Source organism: Plectropomus leopardus, chromosome 12, assembly GCF_008729295.1.
Source record: "Plectropomus leopardus isolate mb chromosome 12, YSFRI_Pleo_2.0, whole genome shotgun sequence".
Lineage (NCBI taxonomy): Eukaryota > Metazoa > Chordata > Actinopteri > Perciformes > Serranidae > Plectropomus > Plectropomus leopardus.
This window is the reverse complement of record NC_056474.1, coordinates 13,368,446-13,390,522: the sequence shown is the minus strand read 5'-3', so window position 1 is coordinate 13,390,522 and position 22,077 is coordinate 13,368,446. Positions and strand designations below refer to the sequence as shown.

Sequence of the window (22,077 nt, the reverse complement as noted above, 5' to 3'; positions counted from 1 at the left end):
CGTATTCTGTGTTTCATCTCCTCTGTTTATCTCACATTATGTCAGCCGATTGCAGGGAAAATGAGGGAAGTGGCGCGATACCATTTTTAATGAAGAGTCTCTGTTTGTCAGTTTTTCGTGACGACTGTGAAGTAGAAGTTGGACAGATAATTGTCTTCAGAAACTTCAACTGGTCCAGACTTGAGCTGCCTGTATCATTAACACAACTCCCTCCATTGATCACATCACTCCTGTTGTTCAAAAACTTCACTGGCTCGCCATTAAATATCGGATCAATTTCAAGATTCGTTTTCTCACATTTAAAGGAATACTTCACCCCAAAAATGACCATTTATATATAAACTAATCACCACGTGTTGCATTGAATTTTTGAGGAAAACGTTTGTCTCACATACCTCCACGGTGAATAATGTGTTCAAAAGATACAGCAAAACTATATCAAAACACTCGTTCACAAACTCTCATGCAGCTTGTGCAGTATAATCCAAGTCTCTTTTAATTGTACAGTCAATACCTCCCAAACACATGCATTTTCACTAAAACATTACTATTTTGAACACTCCCTTTTCACCATCATGTGGGGCATGAAGTATTACTTTAATGGTGAGAAGCAGAATCTTGAAATTAATAGGATTTCTGCACTAGATGTCGGAGAAAAAATGTATCTAGGTTAATAAACACAAGCAGTAGCACTTCATTCACAAGCTTTAATGAAACGCTGAATTTTTTTATTCAGACATCCGGTGTGTAAGATTCAGGGGAATTCATTGATATCGAGCTGTGAGGATTGCAGACTGTAACCAGCTGAAACGTCACATTGTTAGAAATCCTTCAGTGTTCATCGTTGAGGAGGTGAATTATCTGAGGAGGTCTCTCCCCCCCGAAACAAACGGCCCCTCTAATTTTAACTGCTAAAAACACTGGATAAAACAGTTTCTTGCTTAAAAACATAATTAGGTGTTTTTCTGACTCTGCTTGTTATAAGAAGCGCTTCTCATGATGTTGGCTGACGTGAAAATGCAATAAGCCCAACCCTTAGCCAGTGTGTGGTTTGTCTGTTCTGAGCTCCTGTAGAAACATGCCGATTTCGATGTGGATATAAACAGCTCAGCCTTAAATAATTAAATAAAACAATCCTTATTATCAGGCGATTATACACTAAATAAAACCTGTTATATTTTATTACTGTTAATACATATCCTTACACAGTGGGCCTTTAAAGTGCATTTATTATAAAAGAACTATAAGAGGCTCGTATCATCTTCATATTGCTATTGTTATTGTTGTTAATTGTAATTGTTTGTATTCTTGGGCTGTATAATGTTACCTAAAATCTGTTTCACCCGCTTTGCTCCGGGTGTCAGATTGGACCCCCGGTGCTCTCGTGAGTATTTACAACAGAAGGACAGTGACTCAAAATAAACAACAGTACCAGTGTTGATGCAGAACATGGCATCCAGCCCAACGCTGTGACTCACTGATGTGTTTATAATCGTTTTTGGACAACAATGGAGCTCTATGGCACAGAGGAATAAGATATATCAGGCTTTATCCACACAGGCAATACTCTGGATCAGTTCACTGTTTGCTTTGGTCTCTTTTGGGAAAAATATAGAATAGTGCCAACCTTATCCTTAACCCTTGAAACCTGGATTGACATCGGTTCTCTTACGCTGCGTTCGCAAGCCTTTCACAAGCTATTTTACCCTTTTGAAACATGAGCAAATTGTTTTTCTTCTACTGAAAACATCAGGAAAAAGGCAATGATCAACCTGGAAAAAATGTCCCACATATTGCAAGAAATGTGTTGCAAGGTGACAAGAAAATTACCTAAAAATGACTTTTGTTGTTTTTTTTTTTTTAAAGGGAGGATAATAAGAGGGAAAAATGTCCAAAAAACAATGTTTATAATTATAATAATTTTATATTTAAAATTATGTTTCACTAATTGCTGATTCACAGCAATGATATAAAACAAATACTTTTTTAGCACTGTTTAGGCCATTTTCTTTTTTTTTTTTTTAACTTTTTACATTTGATTTATTTTTGCTTTTTTTCAGACAGTTTTCTTGCAACTTTTTTTTTTTTTTACTAATTTCTAGCTATTTTTCGGGCTGTGTCTTGTTAAGTTGGTTGTTTCTTAAAAGAAATCAAACCAATTTGCTCAAAAATACTTTATTATTTCAATACTGTAACATACAATATGTCTTACCATGAAGCTAACTATTTTTTTTCTTATCTACACAGACAAATGGTGGCTGGCAAGATGCTCCGACTCCTTCGTCAGTGACATCGCCCACAGAAGGACCCGGAAGCGTTCATTCGGATACTTCCAACTGAGTAAATCCACCTCTACATCTCATCTACAAAATCCATGGACTGACGTTGATATTCACAGTATTAAACAAAAGGAGCTCACTGCCCCGCAGTTTGGAGAGGAGCTGTGAAATCCTAACCAGAAAAAAAAAAAATTTCCTCTGCTTATAACGTTGGATATTTGGGATACAAACAAAAAGTTTCACAATAAAAATTAAAACAATACCGCAATCAATGGAGACGTTTTTGTACAGATTTCACATTATATTCAGAGGGCTGGGGTTACTTATTCACTCGTAATGTTTTCACTCATAATGATGAAATGATATGATAAAGTAAATAAATCAAATCATTGGTTTTAACTGAAAATACTTCATTCTACCTCTCAGCCACTAAAAAAAAGTAGTAGAAAAAATATGTCAGTGACCATTATTTGTTTTGTAAAAATGAAACTTTTGTCTTTGCAAGCAGGAGGCACATCTTCTTACTTACATTTTGTTGTCTCTCACCTATTCTATGGTACGCCATTTAGACTTAAATATTGCTCAGTTGTTTACAATGTGTGCTTGAAAAAAAAAAAAAAAGTATGTTCATCTTCCCCCCTCTGTCTCCGACGAGTCAAAAACAGAGTTCTGTCAGGAGATTTTACCTCTAAGGTAACCCTGTGAAGTATGTTATCTGTAAAACAATAAATAAATACTTGTCATCAAATCGGACAAGCTTGACATCATTCATTAAGATGGAGGATATATCGGCTTAAAAACAAATTATTTTTCACTCCGTTGGTTTTGGTTCTGCAGCATATTGGTGGAGTGACAGGCACAGAATTGCAGGATTCACCGTTGCAATAAGAAAAACAGGAATTTTGTTGTTTTTTTATTTTTTGTCAATCTATGCTGGACAAGGAGAAGACTTTTTTTTAATTTACTTGAGTCTTTCATGATATTTCTTATTGTTTTCCACCAATACAGAATACAAGTTTTCTAACGATGCCAAAATGCTGATGTAACCAAAACTGTCAAGAAAAGTGTGTCACCGTGGAGTCAGGTTTTTAATATATTCTTTCATCAAATATCTACAGATTTATGTCTTTTTTTCTTCTCATTTAAATCACCATGGTCTGTCATTTAGCTCTGGTGCTACAATCAAGTGAATAGAAAGAAACATGAGAAGAAATATCACTTTCTACGGAGGACAAAGTTTGTCAAGAACGTCTGTAACTGAGTTTTGTTTTTCAGTACATGAACCACAATCCACTTAAAACAGGAAGTCATTATGTTAATAGAGTTTTACGGTGGATCTTTGCTCCTGAATCTGCAGCGCAGGTCCAGAAAATGCTTCAGCATGGAGCCACCGATCATTGCCGCGAAGCATCTGGATGTACCTGAACTGCTGCTCGGCTCTAACGAGGACACTTTGATGTGAAGATAATGTTGCGTTCCTCATTTTAATGAATGGTGTCCTCTTCCTGGGTGTTTATTTGAAAATATAAAGCATTCAAGTCAATATATTACTCTGCTTTAGTAACCCTTAGAATTGACACCAAAACAAATGTAGACATTTGAATTCATGCTACTATCAAACAGATTTTTTTTTTTTCAGTATCAAAAAAATTTATGAACATTGTAAATGTTAACCATTAAGCACTAAAGAAAGGACAAGTCATTTATGTCAAATAATGTGTTTTCTGAGCAGTCTAACCTTGTTTTATAGACATTTTTTATGTTGTGTGGCCTATTTGTTATTTTGTATTTTTTTATGGTATGCTTAATGTAGGCTATTAATTTTCTATTTTTTTTTTTTTGCTTTCCTACTCGTGAATTAGCTCATGAACTTTCAACATGTGTTTATGTGCACCATTGTGCTTGACTTGCTTTGTTGGAAAGGGTTTTCAACACATTAAAAAATGATATGTAATACAGCGAGATTATACATCATCATTTTCTTTATCGTGGAGTTCACAGGAGAGCAAAGGCTCCTCTTTCTGCTCAGCGTCACACAGAGGCTTCAGACGCTAATCGCAGTCATTGTTGTGAGAATGAAAGTCAACCAAGGTTAGTGATTGCCAGAAGACATCGAGCCTTTAATGGCTGTGCGTGTTTGCCGCCTTCTATTATGGCTCCTATCCAACATGTTAGTGTACCAAGGCACACACAAACACACATGTAGACTAGAAGTGAAAGAGTGAAGAGGCAGTGGAGAGACCTCAGTGGCTCTGACAGAACGACAGGAAAGAAAGAGAGAAAATCAAAGAAAGAATGACAAAAAACTAAAGAAAGAATGACAGAAAATTAGGAAACAAATAGGAAAAAAACAAAGGAATGATGGAAAAAAAGAAAGAAAGAAAAGACAGACAGAATGGCCTAAAGTGTCAGAGCCCCTTCTGGCCTTCACCTGCAAAATGTCAATCAAACTAATACATACTGACCAGGAGGAGACTCAAAAATCACCACCAAGAGACACAAAATGACCAGAAAAAAATTTAAAGAAACTGCAAAGAGAGAAGTTTGCAAAACAACCAAACCACAAGAGAGACACAAAACAACAAAAAAGGCACAAAAGAACTGCAAAGAGATGTAAGGTATTGCAAAGAGACTCTTAACTAATACAAAAAGGGGCAAAACAACTACAGAGACACACAAAATTGCCTCAAAGAGACAAAACCACAAAAAACTGCTTTTTTTTGAGGATTCAAAAATATATAAAGATAAAATGCAGCTATGATATTTAAAAAAGAATTTGCAAGATTTATCTCATTGATTTAATTCATTTATTTCTTTGATTTTCTTTTTCACTTGTGAAAACAAATCTGATCGTTTTTCTGAATAAATGACATTCTCCTGAAATTAAAAAAAATACTGCTCTTTTTTTTCCGAATGAATGAGATTCTCTGATTAAAAAATAAAAAAATATATATATATAAAATATAAAAATAAAAAAATAAAAATTAGACTTTAAAAGATTATGCTGTTCATTGAGGAAAAAAAGCTGATTTTTTTTAATTGAAACTTTTCTCAGAATTATGAGATTGTATTTCAATAATTAAGCAAAACAGGGATTTTTTTTTCTTTAAGTGAATGTATTATGTTTCTGTAGTATTTAGGTCATCTTACACTCAGTTTTTGTCACCTTAAATTTCCAAAATCTTGGGAGAATAACAGTCACGTCCTTGTGAGATCCTGCCTTCAAATAAGCACCACTGACACTATCTGGCTGGACAGTTGCACGTCTGACAGAATTACTTTCATTGCAACTGAATATTCATAATTGGCCCAACAACGGGGGTGAGGGTATGAGGAGGGAGCAGTTGGTCGTAAAGTCGGACGGTCACAGGCCTTGACTGCTGAGCGAGTGTGAAATGCCAAAGCCAGTCTGCTCCCCTGCGCCTGGAGGGCAGCGAAGGAGCCAGCCTGCTCTCACCAACAGAGAGGGCATCAAAAACAATCTGACAACAAGACTTCATCCACAAACATCTCCTGGCCTCGCTCAGACGCCCGTCATCATCACAACATTGAGCCTGCTGCATCATCATCTCAAACAAAGATTGTGAAATAAGTTGTGCAGAGACTGAAATCTGTTTTCTGCAGTTTTTTTTTGTTTTTTTTTAGGGATTTTGTCACGCAGTGCTGTTTTTACACCTCCTTGTTCCTCAGGGGTGGTGACATTGTGCACGCTGATTGAAATCTAATGTTGCTGTTGACATCTGCCTCCCCAGCTGTCATTGTACCACTGCTTATAATTACAGCTGCCGTAGACGAGCACGGGACACCTTGTCTCCCCCTCTCAACAGAGCCCAGCACACTGCCTTAATGTGCAGTGACACAACAGCCCAGACCCCAGTCTCTACTGCTGCTGCTGCTGGACCCACCGACCACATGAGTCCCTGGGTGGTTCATCCTAAATTCACTCATTTACACACACACACACACACACACACACACACACACACACACACACACACACACCAATTATATTCTGCATAGGAGACTGGGTGTGGCATCTTGGGCTATGAAATTACAGGCTGAGAAGTCTTTTTTTTCTCTTGTTTTGGAGAAAAAGAAAACAAATAATAATATGAGACCATGATTGAGAATGTCCTGAAGAGTGTATGCTTAAGGAATATGGGAATATGAACTTACAAACACAATGATTTGATTAAAACAAAAGCAGTGACGGGCAAGAAGTGTCTGTCTCTCTCCACAAGATGGCAATGTCACCACATGTAGTTCAAAAGCTTTTACAGCACCCACATGTAAAGGTGGTATTTAAATAAAAGGGGAAGGTTTACATTTAATTATTGCCAGCTGGGTATTTTGTAATCACTTTTAATGGCATTGAACTGAAACTATTCTGCTTATTTTCTGTTTTTCACTCAATACATTTGTGAACATTAAAACATATATCTATAGATGAGATCTTAACCTTTTATTTGTTGCTTAGTAGACTATTCTTACATAAATTGTGCCAAAAAAAATACAGCACAACAACATCAACAATACTACTACTACTACTACTACTAATACTACTGCTACTACTACTGCTAATAATAATAATAATAATATAATAATAATAATAATAATAATAATTTCAATATACTTCTAAATCTTGAATGCAGGGCTATTTCTTGTAATTAGGCACTCTAATATGTAACACTGTTTTTAACAAAGTAATATTGTGTGACTTCTGTCACCTCAGGAGCCAGGAATGTGACCAAAGTCCTGTTTGAGCTGGTCTCTGATGGTCTGACGGTGGGGGACGTCTGTAAACTCTTTGAACCCTTTGAACCTGGAGTGACATGACTTTTCTTGTGCTGCTTTCAGACACCTTTCATAAGTATTTAAGCCTTGAGCAAATCAGTGTGACACCTTTCAAAAACACGAGAAAAAAGGCAATGAGCAACTTTGTAAGAAATGTTCCAAAATCACAAGAAATTAGTAGATTTAGAAAATTATTTTTTAAAAATGTAGGGAAAAATGTCAAGAAGAAATGTCAAAAGCTAGGGGAAAACTATATTTATGTGTATCATAATTGCATATTCTAAATTATATAACACAGTTATAGTTTTAAAGCACTTACCACCGGTCATGTCTTTGCCTTTTAAAAAAAAAAAGTTGTTTTGTTTACAAATTTTCAGATAATAAGGTAATCTTGTACTTTTTTTTTTTTTTACAAATGTCTTGTCGTCAAGAATTCAAGCCAGTTTGCTAAAGTTTCAAATGCGTAAGCAGCAGCCATGTGGTAAAGAAAAAAGTGTAATGTTGCCTCTGGCGGCAGCAGCATCGTATTACAGCACAGAGGGATGCAAACTGTCTGAAAGTTGTGAACATTCCTCCAGCCTGATGCTCCTCCTCTCTCCGCACGGTGCCAGGTCTCTCGGAGAGCCTGCACCACCACTTTCCCCGGACAAGAGCCTGTTTTGTGCATGCAGGAAAACAACATGGCAGACTCCGCTGTGCGATCCGAGCAAAGAAACGGCGGGATTTTGGTAATTTAATAAGAAAGAGCAGCGTGTGTAGGACGAGTGCTGCGTGCCGAGAAGTCGTACTCTTTCTCGGACGCACAGATGGCGACAGCAGACAACTTTTGCGCACCTTGTAGATTTATTTCCTGTGGAGGCACATGTGTGTCTCAGCCAAAAGATCGCAGTTTAGTGATGGCTGGTGTTTTACTGCTTGTAGTCGATCAGTTATGAAGTTACTTAATGTTTGTGTTTTCCTCTCAGATTAACGATGATTGGCCAGGCTACAGTTTAGACCTCTTCAGCTACCCTGCTCACTACGCCGGAGATTTAGACTGCGTCTTCATCCCGCATGGCGTCATCATGGACAGGTATAACACAACACGGGTCTAACCCAAAACCCTGCTCAGATGCTGTCAGAGCTGCCCACATGTTTCTGCTGTCAGCTTTGCTTTAATTTGATTTATTTTCAGCATGTAAAAAAAAAATAATTAGAGGAATTTATATGCAAAAGCAGACAGACTAAAAAAGAAAACAAACAAACAAACAAACAGACAATGAAAAACGTAATCCTTTTAAACCTGGGTTAATCAGCTTGATTTTCTCAAAAAACATGGACAGGAGGCAATGAGCAACTTGAGAGTACGAATGTACAACAAAATTACCTGGAAAAAAACAAAACAAAACAAACAATACAAAAAAACCCCTTTGGAAAGTAAAAAAAACATCAACAACAACTAACAAATAAAAAACAACAACAAAAACACCCAAACCAAAACATCCAAATGACAACACCAAAAACTAAAACAACAATAAAAAAGCAGGGAAATTACCTGGGAAAAAATAACAATAATTCTGTTAAATATTTAACCTTGATCATTATAAGGTTATCTTGACATTTTACCAGCTTATAAAAACATAAAAAATTCTATATCTTAAAGCAATTCTTGCAATTTGCAGCATATTTCTTCCATGTTGCTCATTGCCTTTCTTCACATGTTTATAGAAAAGAAAACAGTTTTCTCAGGGTTCACAGGTTAAAAAGTTGTTAAAGGCCTGTGAATGCAGCCCGAGAAAAGTGATGATGGTCCAGGTTTCAAAGGGTTAAAGCAAAAGAAATGGTCAGACACATGGTGACTAGTGTTAGTGTGTTTTTCTGTCTTTGAATTTTCCCTTCAGAGACAGAGATGAGAAAACAAAAAAACAAATAGTAATTTGATTTGTAAATGAAAAACAAGCAATTTTTAGTTTTCAGGATCGTTAATATCCTTTTTCTTCTATAAAACCCCCCCCCCAAAAAAAAAAAAAAAAAAAAAAGGAGAAATAGCAGCTTTTTAAAATTATCTGAAACCGGACGTTGTCCTGGAAAAAGAAAAATTCATTGCATGGGTCCAGAGTGAAAGTTGAACTTCTTGTCATAACAAACACTGTCGTGGCCATATTCTGACATCATTTTAGACTTGTCAAAACAGGATCTATCATCTACAGAAATTACGTTAGTTGCCTTTGTATTGGGAAGTCAGAGGTTTTCTGCATTTATTTTTTTGCACAAGAGAAATTAAAATTTCCACCTGATTGTATAATCACGATTACATCTGTGACTACCCCACCCTGGCTGTTTGTCTGACCAACAGTCCAAAACCCAAATATATTCAGTTTATTATCATCTATGAGAAAAACAATACATAAAACATTCCCACTGAAGAAGACAGAAGTCTAAACTCTAAAAAGATTATCAAAATAATTGCATTTAATGTTCTTCTTCTTTTCCTTTGTCACAGGTTTAATCACAGTTGTTGATTTGGCATACATTAGTATGTAAACATTAACCCAAAACATTCACTTATTATTCCACTGATAAATGAATATTGCCTAGCTGTATAAAAGTAGATCTTTTCAGAAAGAAATTGTTTAAAAGTTGTGTGTGTTAAATGTTTTCCAGCCCGTGGCTTAATCTTTACCAAAGTCCAAATTACTTTTTTTTTTTTTTTTTTTTTTGCTGTTTTTGAGATAGCATGCAGACTTACAAACAAGCATACAGTCTGCAAACAGGAGTGTAAACATCACTGTGCTGTCCTGGACAGATTGTGATGATAGGAAGACTCAACATTTCTTTAGAAAATTAAAGAGAAAGTTCATGTTTTCATTTTGTTTACAGGACAGAACGTTTGGCTCGAAACATCATGGATGACCTGGGGGACCACGACATCGTGGTGCTGTGTGTGCTGAAGGGAGGCTACCAGTTCTGTGCCGACCTGGTGGACAGGATCAAGGCTCTCAGCTGCAACTCCAACCGCACGATCCCCATGAGGGTCCACTTCATCCGTCTCAAGAGCTACCTGGTGAGCCTCCGCCCGCAGAGACAGCACTCACACGCTGACAGTTTCACACACTGTGGCATGTGTGAAAGTGGAGAGGCACTCGTCACGCTTAATATTATCAGTCGTGATGGTTCCCATGAGTCCCGTGACTTCGCCAGAAGATGTGTGTTATATTTTGTACGACACGATGACAGAGGAATCTTTGTAGAATTTTGCCTTCAGTGTGCTGCGTTCATGTGGTGACTGAGCCACAGCGGAGAAAATACAGCAGACTTTTAAAGGGAAACTTTGCTAATTTTCAACATGGACTCTGTTTTTCCATGTGTTTGTGGTTTTTAAAATTGGTTCAGTATTGAACGAGACCAGCGCATCCAGCAGCTGCAAAACAGGTTGTACAGTAACCGCTCAGAGCATATTTGCTCAGCCAATTCAAAGCACTCAAAGTGCTTGTTTTTACCACTGACAGGCTCAAATTTGATTCTGTCGAACAACATTTTGGAAAGGATCCCTACAGAGAAAGATCTTTTTGTTAACCCTTTGAAACCTGAGAACATTGGCTTGATTTCCTTTAAAAACACAGGAAAAAGGCAATAAGAAATTTAAGAAGAAATAACCCCAAATTAGCAAAATATTTTTGTAAAAGTACAAGAAAATTACCCCAAAATCTGAAAAAAAACAAACAAAGAAATTAAACAACAAGCAAGCAAACAAGGAAATGGCCTGAAAAAAGTGCTTAAAAATAATAATTCTGTAAAATGAATTTATAATTATTAGATTATGTTATTTTTAGCTTAAATAAAAAAAGATTTACTTATTTCTCGCAATTTGTGAAACATGTTTGCAGAGTTGCTTGTTGCCTTTTTTCTGCATAAGAAATCAAACTCATACTTTTTTTTAGGATGACACATTTCACTGGCATTATAACAGTTACAATAACATCTAAGCACTCAGAAAAATGTGTTGCTTTTCTGTATTTCCTCAGAATGACCAGTCGACAGAGGATCTTCACATAGTCGGAGCAGAGGATTTGTCTTTTTTAGCTGGAAAGGTAAAACTCTTCTTATCTCCTCCAATGAAAACAGCTTGACTTTTTATAAAGAGCAGCGTGTGAGTCCAGTAAGACATTATCATACGCAGCATTACAGTAAAACAAACACTGATAAATGGCGTGGAGATGGTGGGTGTTGATAGATGACAGCCTCAAGAGGGCAGCCTTCCCTCTCGTCTGTTATCTCGTCTCTTTCCTGAGGAAACAGTTCAGTGCCTCCCTAAAGGAGATCAAAGATGGCAGTTTCTGGCAAACCCAGCAGTGATCAGATACCAGCTGTTGTAATGTAATTATTTAAAGGTCTCTTCCACTTTATCCCAGTGGAAGAAACACGTCAAATCTGTATAAATGGAAGGATATACTCGCTATCACAGTAGATCAGGATGACAGCAGTCGGCAGGCTCACTCTTCATCTGCTGGTCTTTTTTATCATGTAATCAAAGTCTGTGTGTGTGTGTGTGTGTGTGTGTGTGTGTGTGTGTGTGTGCGCGTGCGTGTGCGTGTGCGCGTGCGTGTGCGCGTGCGTGCATGTGTGTGCGCGCGCTCTGACTGTTACCAGATTAGACAGTGTTAACTATTAACTAAAGGTGAAATTTCCGACCTGATTATATATCTGCAGGTGGTCATGATGAACAGAAGGTGTTGTGAGATGATTCCTGGGGTTGAAAATTAGGAAAAATCTTTCTGATACACAAAATGATCTTTAATGTCGAGACTTCTTCTAATCTTTGCTATTTTCTCGTGAAATACTTAAGAGATTTACCTCTTCAACTCGTAGACAAGTACTCTACAACAAGGAATAGCAAGCAGGTATCATTATACTCAGTGCTGGATAGTAACTAGTTACACTTAACTAGTTATGGTAATAACATTATCATATGAATGTATAAGAATATAATATAATGTAATCAGTTACACTAAGTGTGTAGCCACTGGTGCTCCAGTGTGTTTGCAGGTGCAGTTTCTTGAATTTTGTCTTTTTTTTATATGAACTTGCATAATGTGGTGTTGTGTCTTTCCTGTTTCTTCTTCTTTAAAAAAAAATGTATTTATTTATTTGTTTTTATGCAGTATGTTATGGAACTTTTTCTGTGTCGTTAAGAAAGACATGATTATAGTTATTTCCACAACACCGATGTCACGCAGCAACAACTGGCTGGAAGTTGACTTTGAGATTGCACAAATATTGTTTGGTTGATCTTTTCAAAAAGGTGGTTAAAAGAATGTAAAAAAGGGATGCTGGATTCACAAAGTTTAACAAGACAGTCAGCAGTTTGAAAAAAACATTTTTTTGATGCAAAGAAGCAAATGGCATAAGCAGCTCCAATTATACTGCTTTTCCATGTTTTGATGTGATTAACAACATGTTGGGACATGTTAATCAAAGTCTGCATCACTACAGTAAATGGGAAAATTGTCTATGTAAACAGCTTAGTAGGACTATTGTCTTTTTCTGAATAAGTGCAAAAACTGGGACATTTATGCTTGTAAATGTAGTCAAACACATACATCACTGTATAAATGAAAAAGATGAAAGTTTAGATTAAATAATTTAGTGTTAAAGAGGTTGTTTGTGAGAGCATTTCCTTCCACGTTGCTCTAAAATGTTCCATAGGCGTCAGCTGGGTTAAGATCTGGTGACTGTAAGAGGCGTAGTTTTTCACTTGTCACATCATTTTCATAACTCTGTAAACCATTCAAGAAGGCCTGGCGCATGAATTCATCTGCATTTGATATGTTTCTTCACTTATTCATGATTTTCCATTAATTTGTCTCCTGTCTATATGTCCGTTTATGTGGGTGTGTGTGCATTGGGATAAATTACCACTACTACAGAAGTCACACATAAGTATTTCTAGGTAATATACATCAGCTGATCTGAATCTCACAGTCATGCACACATCTTAGCCGAGCACACACACACACACATACTAAAGTGCCCTGAAGCGAGGCGTGGCAAAAATGTCTGAAACATGAATAGGATATGAGGTAGTAAGCTTGAGTCATTGCCGGCTGCTTCACTCACAGTATTTTAAGTGTGCTTGTGAAATCCCTGAACTCCCTGTGATGTACGGCTAAATTTAGTCACCTGTTTGTAACAGAACGCTGCAATGTTTTGCTGGAAGAAGTGAACTAATGGTGTGACAAGAAACACATTACATAGTTTACGCCTTGCCTCCCTACAGTGTATCTGACAGACTTCCCCTTTTAATGTATAGCTTATTCCTTTTTTATTCCACCCAGGGTTTACTGCACTCTAAAAAAAATCTGTATGAATAATGAGGCCTAAACAAAGCATGACTACACACTTGGCTGAATCCTTTGTCTGAAATGTAGAGTAAACTGCTACAGTTACGTGGCTGTAAAAGTTTTTTTTCTTTCTTTTATTGTGACCTAGCTAATGCCTAACATACACTAGAAGAGTTTGAAAAGACTTAAGACAGACTTAAGTCCAAAGGCAATGTCATTTCTTTTAGTCACACACCACAAGATTTTACAAAGACTTGGGATCTTGCATTATTTACAAGACTGCAGTAAAAAAAAATTTGAGATTCATGCTCCTGGTGGAAATTATTATGCCAAACTCCCCTCAAGACATATGGTATAAATACTATTCCTTTCTTTACCGATACCTGGACATGTATCAATGACCAGTGGAATACCATTGTGTTAAAAAATAAATTAATAATAGCTGTGCACTTCTGTGGCATGGCTCAGGTCAAACCCTTTGTAAAACGTGAACAAAATGCATACAGCTGATCAGATTGATGGATGAGATAAGCTATTTTAGACCCAGCACAATGAACAGTTAACAGGGTTCCTTCAGTCATGAAAAACCTGGAATCGTCCTGAAAATTCACAGTCCTATTTTCCAGGCCTGAAAAATCACTGACAGTTTTGCAAAATTCTGGATTTTTTTGAGTGTAATGAAATAAATTATTACTCTTGTCTTCCCTGGATAAACTTCCATGTAATTTAACAAACATACAAAGATTTGAAAAGGTTGCTGTTTAGTTTTCATACATTTGGAGCAAAGTATACCACGCAGTTCTGTTCGTGTTATATGTTGTGAATGGTCATTAAATTTGTTCATGGTTCCTTGAAAAGTCATGGAAAAGCATCACTTTCACAGTTATTGGTGTTCTGCTGCTCCGTCTGTGCCCAGAGTATGTTCTGTGCTCTGTGAGTGTGGTTAAATAAATAACCAAATGGCCAATAGTGCTCCTCATTAAAGGTTCAACTCCAAAAATGTAAAATAAAAACGTGGTGGCAGATGTTTTAATCATGGCGGGCCGCTACAAATAAATGAATGTCCGGGGAAACCCTGGCTGGCATAAGTTGAACTGAAGCGTGGATTATGACTCTTAACATAAATAGTGTCTAGCTGTCTCCAGTTGATTAGACAAACATTTGCAGAATCTTAGCTATTTCAGTGTGACATTCAAAGAAAGACTGTAGGGACATCATGGATTTCCAATGTGGTCAAGGCTGACATTTATCTACGGCAATAATTTCCTTGCATAATCACTGACATCATAAAATCTAACAAAAGCCTTACTGATTTGGCGCTTGCTTTAATGAATGTGTTTGTTAATGCTCATGTTTCAACACTGCTTTTGCTTTAATTAAAAAAGAAGCTCTTAGATTATCATTTCCTTTAGATTTATTTTAGTTTAGTTTGTTGCTGTACAAGAAAAAAAAGCACAAAGGTAATTAAAATTATTTTTCTCTTTTTTTGCTGCAACTGCTTAATTTGCTTCATAGTTTTTACATTTGTCTGTGCGACTGTTATCTTTGAATGTGTGGCTGACTGAAAGATACAGCAGTGTATCTGTCCCTAACCAACAATAATTGTTTGCTTCCCTCCCTCTCCTCTCTTCCCAACATGCTCCCATAGAACGTACTGATTGTCGAGGTGAGTCAACCATGTTTTTGCTTCTCTGTTTTTCCTCTTCATCTAATGGGCCTATTGTATTTCTTGCCGTGGTTGGTTATCCAGGTCAAGAGGAGCCATTTAGAATTGTATTTTCTTCTGCAGGAGTTCAACATGAGGAAACTTTTTAAGTGGCTGACCTATATTGGGAAAATAATAAAAGTTTTTTCCAACATGATCACAAACTTTCTCTTGTTAGCCTGTATTGGGAAGCAATGACATTTACAGGAAAGAAATCAACATGGTCACTCAGTCATGGTTACTTACTGTATGTTGACATGGCAAGATGAAACATTTTAAACGGTCATTAGTCAATGCACAAACATCTGTGAAGATGCCTCTGCAGTCATTCATTGACTGTATCTGCTGTTGCAGCAAGTAATGGAAATGTTTTACTGCAGTATTTTTAAATGAATGTATAATGTGAAAGGGATTTCTCATAATGATGAACCCACGGAGGACTATAACCTAACTATCCAGTTCCCCTGAACTCTAAGGAGCATTTTTGAGTCTTTGAAGTCTTTGTTTTGGTTCGGCATCAATACTCTCATCTGTGTTTTTTCGTTCCCAACAGGCTAAAAAGCTCTAAAAATAAAATACACTGTATACTACCCCAGCTGACAAAGTTAGCGACTAGCTGGTCAGAGCATTTAAGTGCTAGGTGACTAGATATTATCCTCAAGGAACCAAAACTACAATGCAATTATTGAAGGCATATTGAGGGGAAAAAAATCTTAGCATTACGAGAATAGTCATTCTATTTCATTAAACAAAAGCTGGATTTATATGCAAATAAACTCAAAAACATACAAGAAAATAACTCACAAATTTAATGTTGCAAAGTCAGGGAAGAAGTCGTGGTGGATGAATAGCTCAAGCACAGGACTTTCACCCAGGAGACAGGTCTTCATGACCTGTCAGGGTTGGTGTTCGTGTTAATGTCATATTTCAAAGTTCCAGGAAAAGCGTCCAGCTGATGGCCAAATAAAGTCTTTGAACTGAGATGGGATGCTTTGATTAGTTGATCAAACAATGGTCAAATTTTTGACCCAGTTTCTGCACACATTTATGCATTCAGAACACATAAACAAGGGACACAAACCCCTGATCTTCTGGAAGAAAGTCCCGGTCCATTCATCCACCAAAGCTTCTTCCCTCTTTGGACTTTGTTTTGCATTATGCTAAGCCATGTTGAATTTCTGGTGGGAAATTTTTTTCTCGTGTATCTAAGTTTTTCAGGTAATATTACACTTTTTTTCTGTTGAAATTACAACTTTAGACTTGTGATGTTATGAATTTCTTACCAGGATCTGATTTTTTCTCTCCCTTTTTTCTCATAATGTGGTCTTAAAGGCATACTATGTGCTGTGACACGTAATATTCACTTCAGTTTTAATCAGTGTCTGATTTTCTTCTTCTCTTCATAATGGCAGCACCACCCCTTCAGTTAATAACGTTTAAGTAAATGTAGGCCTGTTCCTCAAATAAACTGATGAGGTGATCCTCTTATTCTTCTCTGTCCAAAACTGACAGAATGACCACGGACGGCTCGTTAGCTGTCTATCTTGCTATTTTAATGCCCTGCTACCATGTTACAGAGAATAAGGAATAACGTGACAATAATACAGGACCTTCAGCCTCTGTCAAACCCCATGTATAGCGCTGCCACCACATGCTGCGGTCCATCCAAAAATGTTAAGTGTAAGTGTGTAAGATCAGTGAAGGCCATGTTGACCTACATTTACACGACAAAGATGACACAACATACTTCTGCTGCTTTGTCTCAGCACTACTTTTATCTCTTCCTCATACAAGAGGTCAGGGGCGTTTTTGTGTAAAATGTCACATGCTGGTTGTTAAATTTCCTTGTTTCCAGTGGAAGTCATTTTTAGAAAATTCTCATAAACAGTTGCATAATACAAGTACACTATGACCAACTTCTTCCTCCTCTCTTGTGAGCTGAATCTTTCTTTTGTCTGCATTTCCATTATGTAGCAATCCCAATCCAGTTTTTCTAATTTTCCCCTCACAGGCCATAGTTGGCACTGGAAAGACAATGAAGACACTCCTGAAGCATGTTGAGGCCTTCAAGCCCAAAATGATCAAAGTAGCGGGGTAAGTTAAAGACCTCAAAACTAAACCAGCCCACTTGTCCTGCTTTGTGAATCACTCAGTTGCTGCCTCTGAGTCTAGACAGAAAAAGAGAGAGAGAGAGACAGAAAAAGAATAAGTGACGCAGGTTTTAGTTACTCCTGTTTTAAAATTAAAACCTGTCCTACGCAACAGATAGACAGATGTTGTATGACAATGTCTGCTTTTATTTTCCTCAGACTACTGGTGAAGAGAGTGCCACACAACTCAGCATGTCGCCCCGACTGTATGTACCTGACTAACCCTTTCATGTGTTTATGAATCAGTGGTTCATTCACGCTCGCAACAATTGTTGCAGCTTGTCAGTCAGTGAGTCAGTGGACCATGGAAACATTTGCAATTTATGTTTTACTTTGTCTTTTATTTCAGATGTCGGCTTTGAGATACCCAATCGGTTTGTGGTTGGATATGCCTTAGACTACAATGAGTATTTTAGAGACTTGAATGTAAGTTGGTGCATTTTTTTTTTGAAGACAACAGACACTGTTTAGGGCAGAGAATATTAGTTGTTTTTCAGCGAAGGACCTCTGAAGATACACTAAAATACAGAGTAGAAATACTGGGGACACCCTCATGTATGTCTTTTTAAATTTATTTATTTATTTTTACAGATCTGTAGTTTCAGTTATGTGAAGGAACAACTCGAAATGTGTTTGAAAGATACTAGACATGTTTTATGAAAATATTTGCACCATCTCAATATAGAATACCCATTAAACAATGCAATTTACAACAATGTAATTAGCTGCAAGTAAGACTGTATCTAAACAAAAAATCAAAAGGCAAATCAGGAGAAAGGGGATAATTTGAAGTGCATCAGAACCAAGCGTCAACCTCCAGGGCTGAAAAGTAAAGCCAACACTTAAGTGCCATAATCTGTAGTTCAACAAATGGCCACTCGAGGCTAACTCCAAAAAAAAAAAAAAAAAAAATTCCCACAGACCTCCATAGACCAACAGCAGACATAAACATGTTGACAGCCTGCATCAAAAACAGTTTTAATCTCTATGGCTAATTTCAACATTCATGACAACTGTAGGGCGGTGACATGTTTTTTATAACTCACCCCTAACATGTAATTAAGGCTTAAAATTAGACAAAATTAAGGCAGAGCCGATTGAGTGACGAGCTGTCTGTGAGGCGTCGCTACAGTCAGATCCACTCCAGCTCCTCCACAGCTCCGCCTTCTTGTCCAAAAATGATGAGAAGGGGGCCAAACCTGCCAGACCCCATGTAAAAAAGTGTAAATTTAGTGTGTATAGAGCAGCATATTTTCAACATCTAAGTGGTGAATTAAGGGCTTATTATAATCTAACCAGAGTTGGTGATTGTTGAGACAGTGGAAGGACGAACCAAGATGGCTTCTGTGAGTTTTATTTTGCTTCTGTCAACTTTGAATGAAGTGGATAAGGATAAACTTACTGTTATACTTACTTATTTAAATGGGATCTGGAGTGTTTGGCGGTGGTGATTTCAGGGCTGTTTCTGGTTGAACAAAATGAATATTTTTCTTTAATTTAAAAAAAAGGCATATCTCTGTAGGGGGCATTTCCATAAGTTGTTAGACACTTAGAATAACATCTGAGCCTGTGAGTAGCAAAAACAAGCACTTTTAGTGGATGTAAATTGATGGCACTGACATGCCCTGAGTGTAAATTGCAGCCTGGCTGTTACTCTCGCTCAATACTGGACCAATTAAAAAAAATGTTCCCATTAGTCCATTAGACACAAAAACATGAGAAAATAGGACTGAAAAATACCCTTTAACCCTGGATTTTTAAGTGTATTTGACATACAGAAATACACACAGAAACTCTTTAGCATGGTAGCAAATACTTTAACGAAGCAAGAAAAGGTTTGTTTTCCCCTTTGGTGAAACATTTTTGTATTTACTGCTCTTTCTCCCTTTTTTTTTTTAGCATATCTGTGTGATCAGCGAAAGCGGGAAGATGAAATACAAGATTTAAAAAAAAAAAAAAACCTAACCCTGACTGCAAAAGAAGGCGTCTGTTACACAGATGTCATCCAACAGCAAGCCTGAACATTTTTCCTGGGATGCCACTCACTCACAGCTGCTATCGTGACATTTGATCTCAAGCATCTCCTGTTTTGTTGTAGCATTCCTTCTATGAATCTGTTTTAACAATAGACACTGAAGCTTAACGGGTCATTTTGTTTTAGCAAATCAAGCACATGTTGCAATTTTATTCTTCACGTTTACAGACGTTATACATATGGAAAATGTTTAACGCTTTGGTACTGTTTGCCTTTGTTAGTTTGACTCTAACACAAATGCCATCTCAATTCTAATACATCTTGTATGTAATGTAAAGAACTGTATAATCATAACTTGTATGAGTTGTTTTATGAGGAAATTAGTAATAGGAGTTTACATTTTTTCCACCTGTTGATGCCTTTTTGGTGTTTCATTAGCACATCAGCTGTCACCTTTAATGCTCAGGGGCAAACAAAGTAGTTTTGTAAACACTATGTTCTAACTACCTCTGTTTTTTCAGTGTTTTGGGTACATCTGGATACTTTTATAGTTTCTGTATTTTCCTTTTATTATTTGACACACTAGGAAAGAGTTTCTAGCAATTGGGTGGTATCTATAACTACATTATTCTCACACTCTCTCTTGAATTACAAAATGTATTTTTAGAGACAGAAACAACTTGTCATATAAAAAGAAGAGCTCTGAGTCATTGAAACATGTTGAATGGTGTGATTAAATCATGCTTTTTTATACAGTTCTTGTAGTATCGAGGTGCTTGGGTGTTGTACTTGCTGGTGGAGATAATATTACAGGAAACTGGCTCCTCAAAGGACTCCTCAATTTCTAAAACGCCTAAACTTTTTGTTAACTGGTGAATGATTGTATCTTTCTGGGTTTAAAGACTGGTCAAATCTGCATCCTGAACCACCGGGTTCATTGTTTGTTTTTCAGAAAAAGGTAAATGAACTTGTAAAAGGAACAAAAGAGAGTCTGTTGTGTTGAGCTGCTGTGCTCTTTGTACACACCTGACATATGACTCCCAGTCTTTAAGCAGGGAACACAAAGTGCCATAAAAACAAAACCGTTTTTCTCTTGGCCTCGAGGTCTGCTGGGGATTACAGTGAACTGACTCTCTGACCTTTTAACCGAATTTAGCTCCAAGAATTAACGACTTGATAAAGTGCTCCAAGAGAATTATGTTGTAGTAAAGGGCCTGCATTGAGTAAAAATAAAGAAGTATTACAAGAAAAATGTACTTCAAATATCCAAAATATGTGCTAAAAATGCCCATTTTGAATATTACTATATATTAAATGATTGTATTATGATGCATTAATGTGTTAATACCATTTTACTGCTGTAGTTGGTTAGACGAAGCTAATTTTAGTTAGTCTTAATAATGTTTGCTAGTTTAATCTTTCACTAATCACTATGCAGAGTGTGAAACACAAATGTGCTGTCTTTTTGCCAAAAATTTGCAGATGAAGTCAGCTATTACAAATGTTGCGAGGTTGATTCTCAAGGTAGTTTAAGTGTTTTTTCCAAAAGAAACCTTCTTCCAGTATTTTATAAGGGACTGTTTGTTATTTATGGGAGGGCAGGGGGTGGTCCAAAATGGGGCAGGCACTTCAAATATTTTTTTTAAAAACTGGGAAGGAAGTTATATTTTTTGATTTGGCTTAAGGGAGGGACATTTAACTATAAATGGTCATATTTTGTTTAAACTTTAAATACCCTCTGAACCCCAAAACTTACAAGTGGGTTTGAAAAGCATGTTTTCTGTAAAAAATATCTGAAATCACACAGTTTATCATAGCCAGAAACTGTGAATTGTTTTTTAATGGTTGAGGAAGGGTCATGCACAGAGGGCTAAACCAATTTGAAAAAGTATACTTAAGTGTACTTAATATAAGTATCCTTAGTATACTTCCATTTGTACATGATTAATATACTAAAAGTGTGCTATTTTTGATGTACGAACAATATACTTGATATACTAATCATGTCAGTGCCACAAAAGACAATACAAGATACAATTAAGTGTACTTGATTGTACAATTTTGAGAGACCATCAAGACACATTTAAATATACTTCAGTACGTATTTTATTACTGATTCTGCATTTAAAAAAGAAGATACTTTAATCTATGTTTGTTTCTACTTTTAATTTAAGTACTCCTGAAATGCATAACAAATTCTAATAAATTGTACTTAACATGCATTTTTAACACACTGTACTTTAATTGTAAATTTATTTATTGTATAATGGTATCAAGAGTTAACTGAAAAAAAATTGAAATAAAAGAAGAAAAATATATGTTTTAAAAAGTATGCTTTAAGTTAAGCACAAAAAGTACAAAAATGCTTGTAATAACTTTGGTATACTTCAGTTATATTTTTAATACAATAATGTATACTACTTTTTGACCTGGGCAAGGAAAAATATTTGTAACTCCGGAGTAGGTCATGGTATGAAAAAAAAACAAAAAGTGGAGTCACACTCCAGCCACCACTTTACTCTGATAAAGTTCAATCCCCAAGAAGATTGCATGTTTTTTGTTTGTTGTTTTTTGTTTATTTAAAATGTGAAATCCTGCCTTCAGAGAAAATAGTGGGCTAATAGTTGTCAAACCCGTTGGAGAAAAAAACACAAAACTCAAGGTACAAGTATCTCAAAGTGTATTGGTGTATTTCCAACACTTTGAGAAGTAGATCAAAGATATGCTCTGTCTGTCAGGTACCAATAGATAAACATTTACATTTTATTTTCCAAGGCTTATATCCACAGTAGAGCTACTGAAAGCAGAACTGGCTGGACAGGACAGCTTTGTGAAAGTCTCCTCCCTAAACTGA

The 22,077-nt window shown here is 36.5% G+C and overlaps 2 protein-coding genes across 3 annotated transcripts in view; both read left to right on the top strand.

Annotated features, from left to right (window-relative positions):
• Positions 1-2,552, top strand: part of pbx1a (pre-B-cell leukemia homeobox 1a) — a 61,434-nt gene extending 58,882 nt beyond the window's left edge. Inside the window, exon 9 of one of the 2 annotated variants that reach the window (XM_042498306.1) lies at positions 2,248-2,552. In XM_042498306.1, coding sequence (XP_042354240.1) covers positions 2,248-2,340 — 93 coding nt within the window. In that variant the 3' untranslated portion in view covers positions 2,341-2,552. The remainder of the gene's footprint in view (positions 1-2,247) is intronic. The other variant, XM_042498307.1, reaches the window with a different exon arrangement.
• A 5,103-nt stretch (positions 2,553-7,655) lies between these two features.
• prtfdc1b (phosphoribosyl transferase domain containing 1b) lies at positions 7,656-19,981 on the top strand. The gene is given in 11 exon segments (XM_042498452.1): positions 7,656-7,672; positions 7,674-7,728; positions 7,730-7,801; positions 8,039-8,145; positions 9,933-10,116; positions 11,078-11,143; positions 15,042-15,059; positions 17,110-17,192; positions 17,408-17,454; positions 17,598-17,674; positions 19,148-19,981. Coding segments are annotated over 11 exon segments (774 nt in total). The 3' UTR covers positions 19,196-19,981.
• The last annotated feature ends 2,096 nt before the right edge of the window (positions 19,982-22,077 follow it).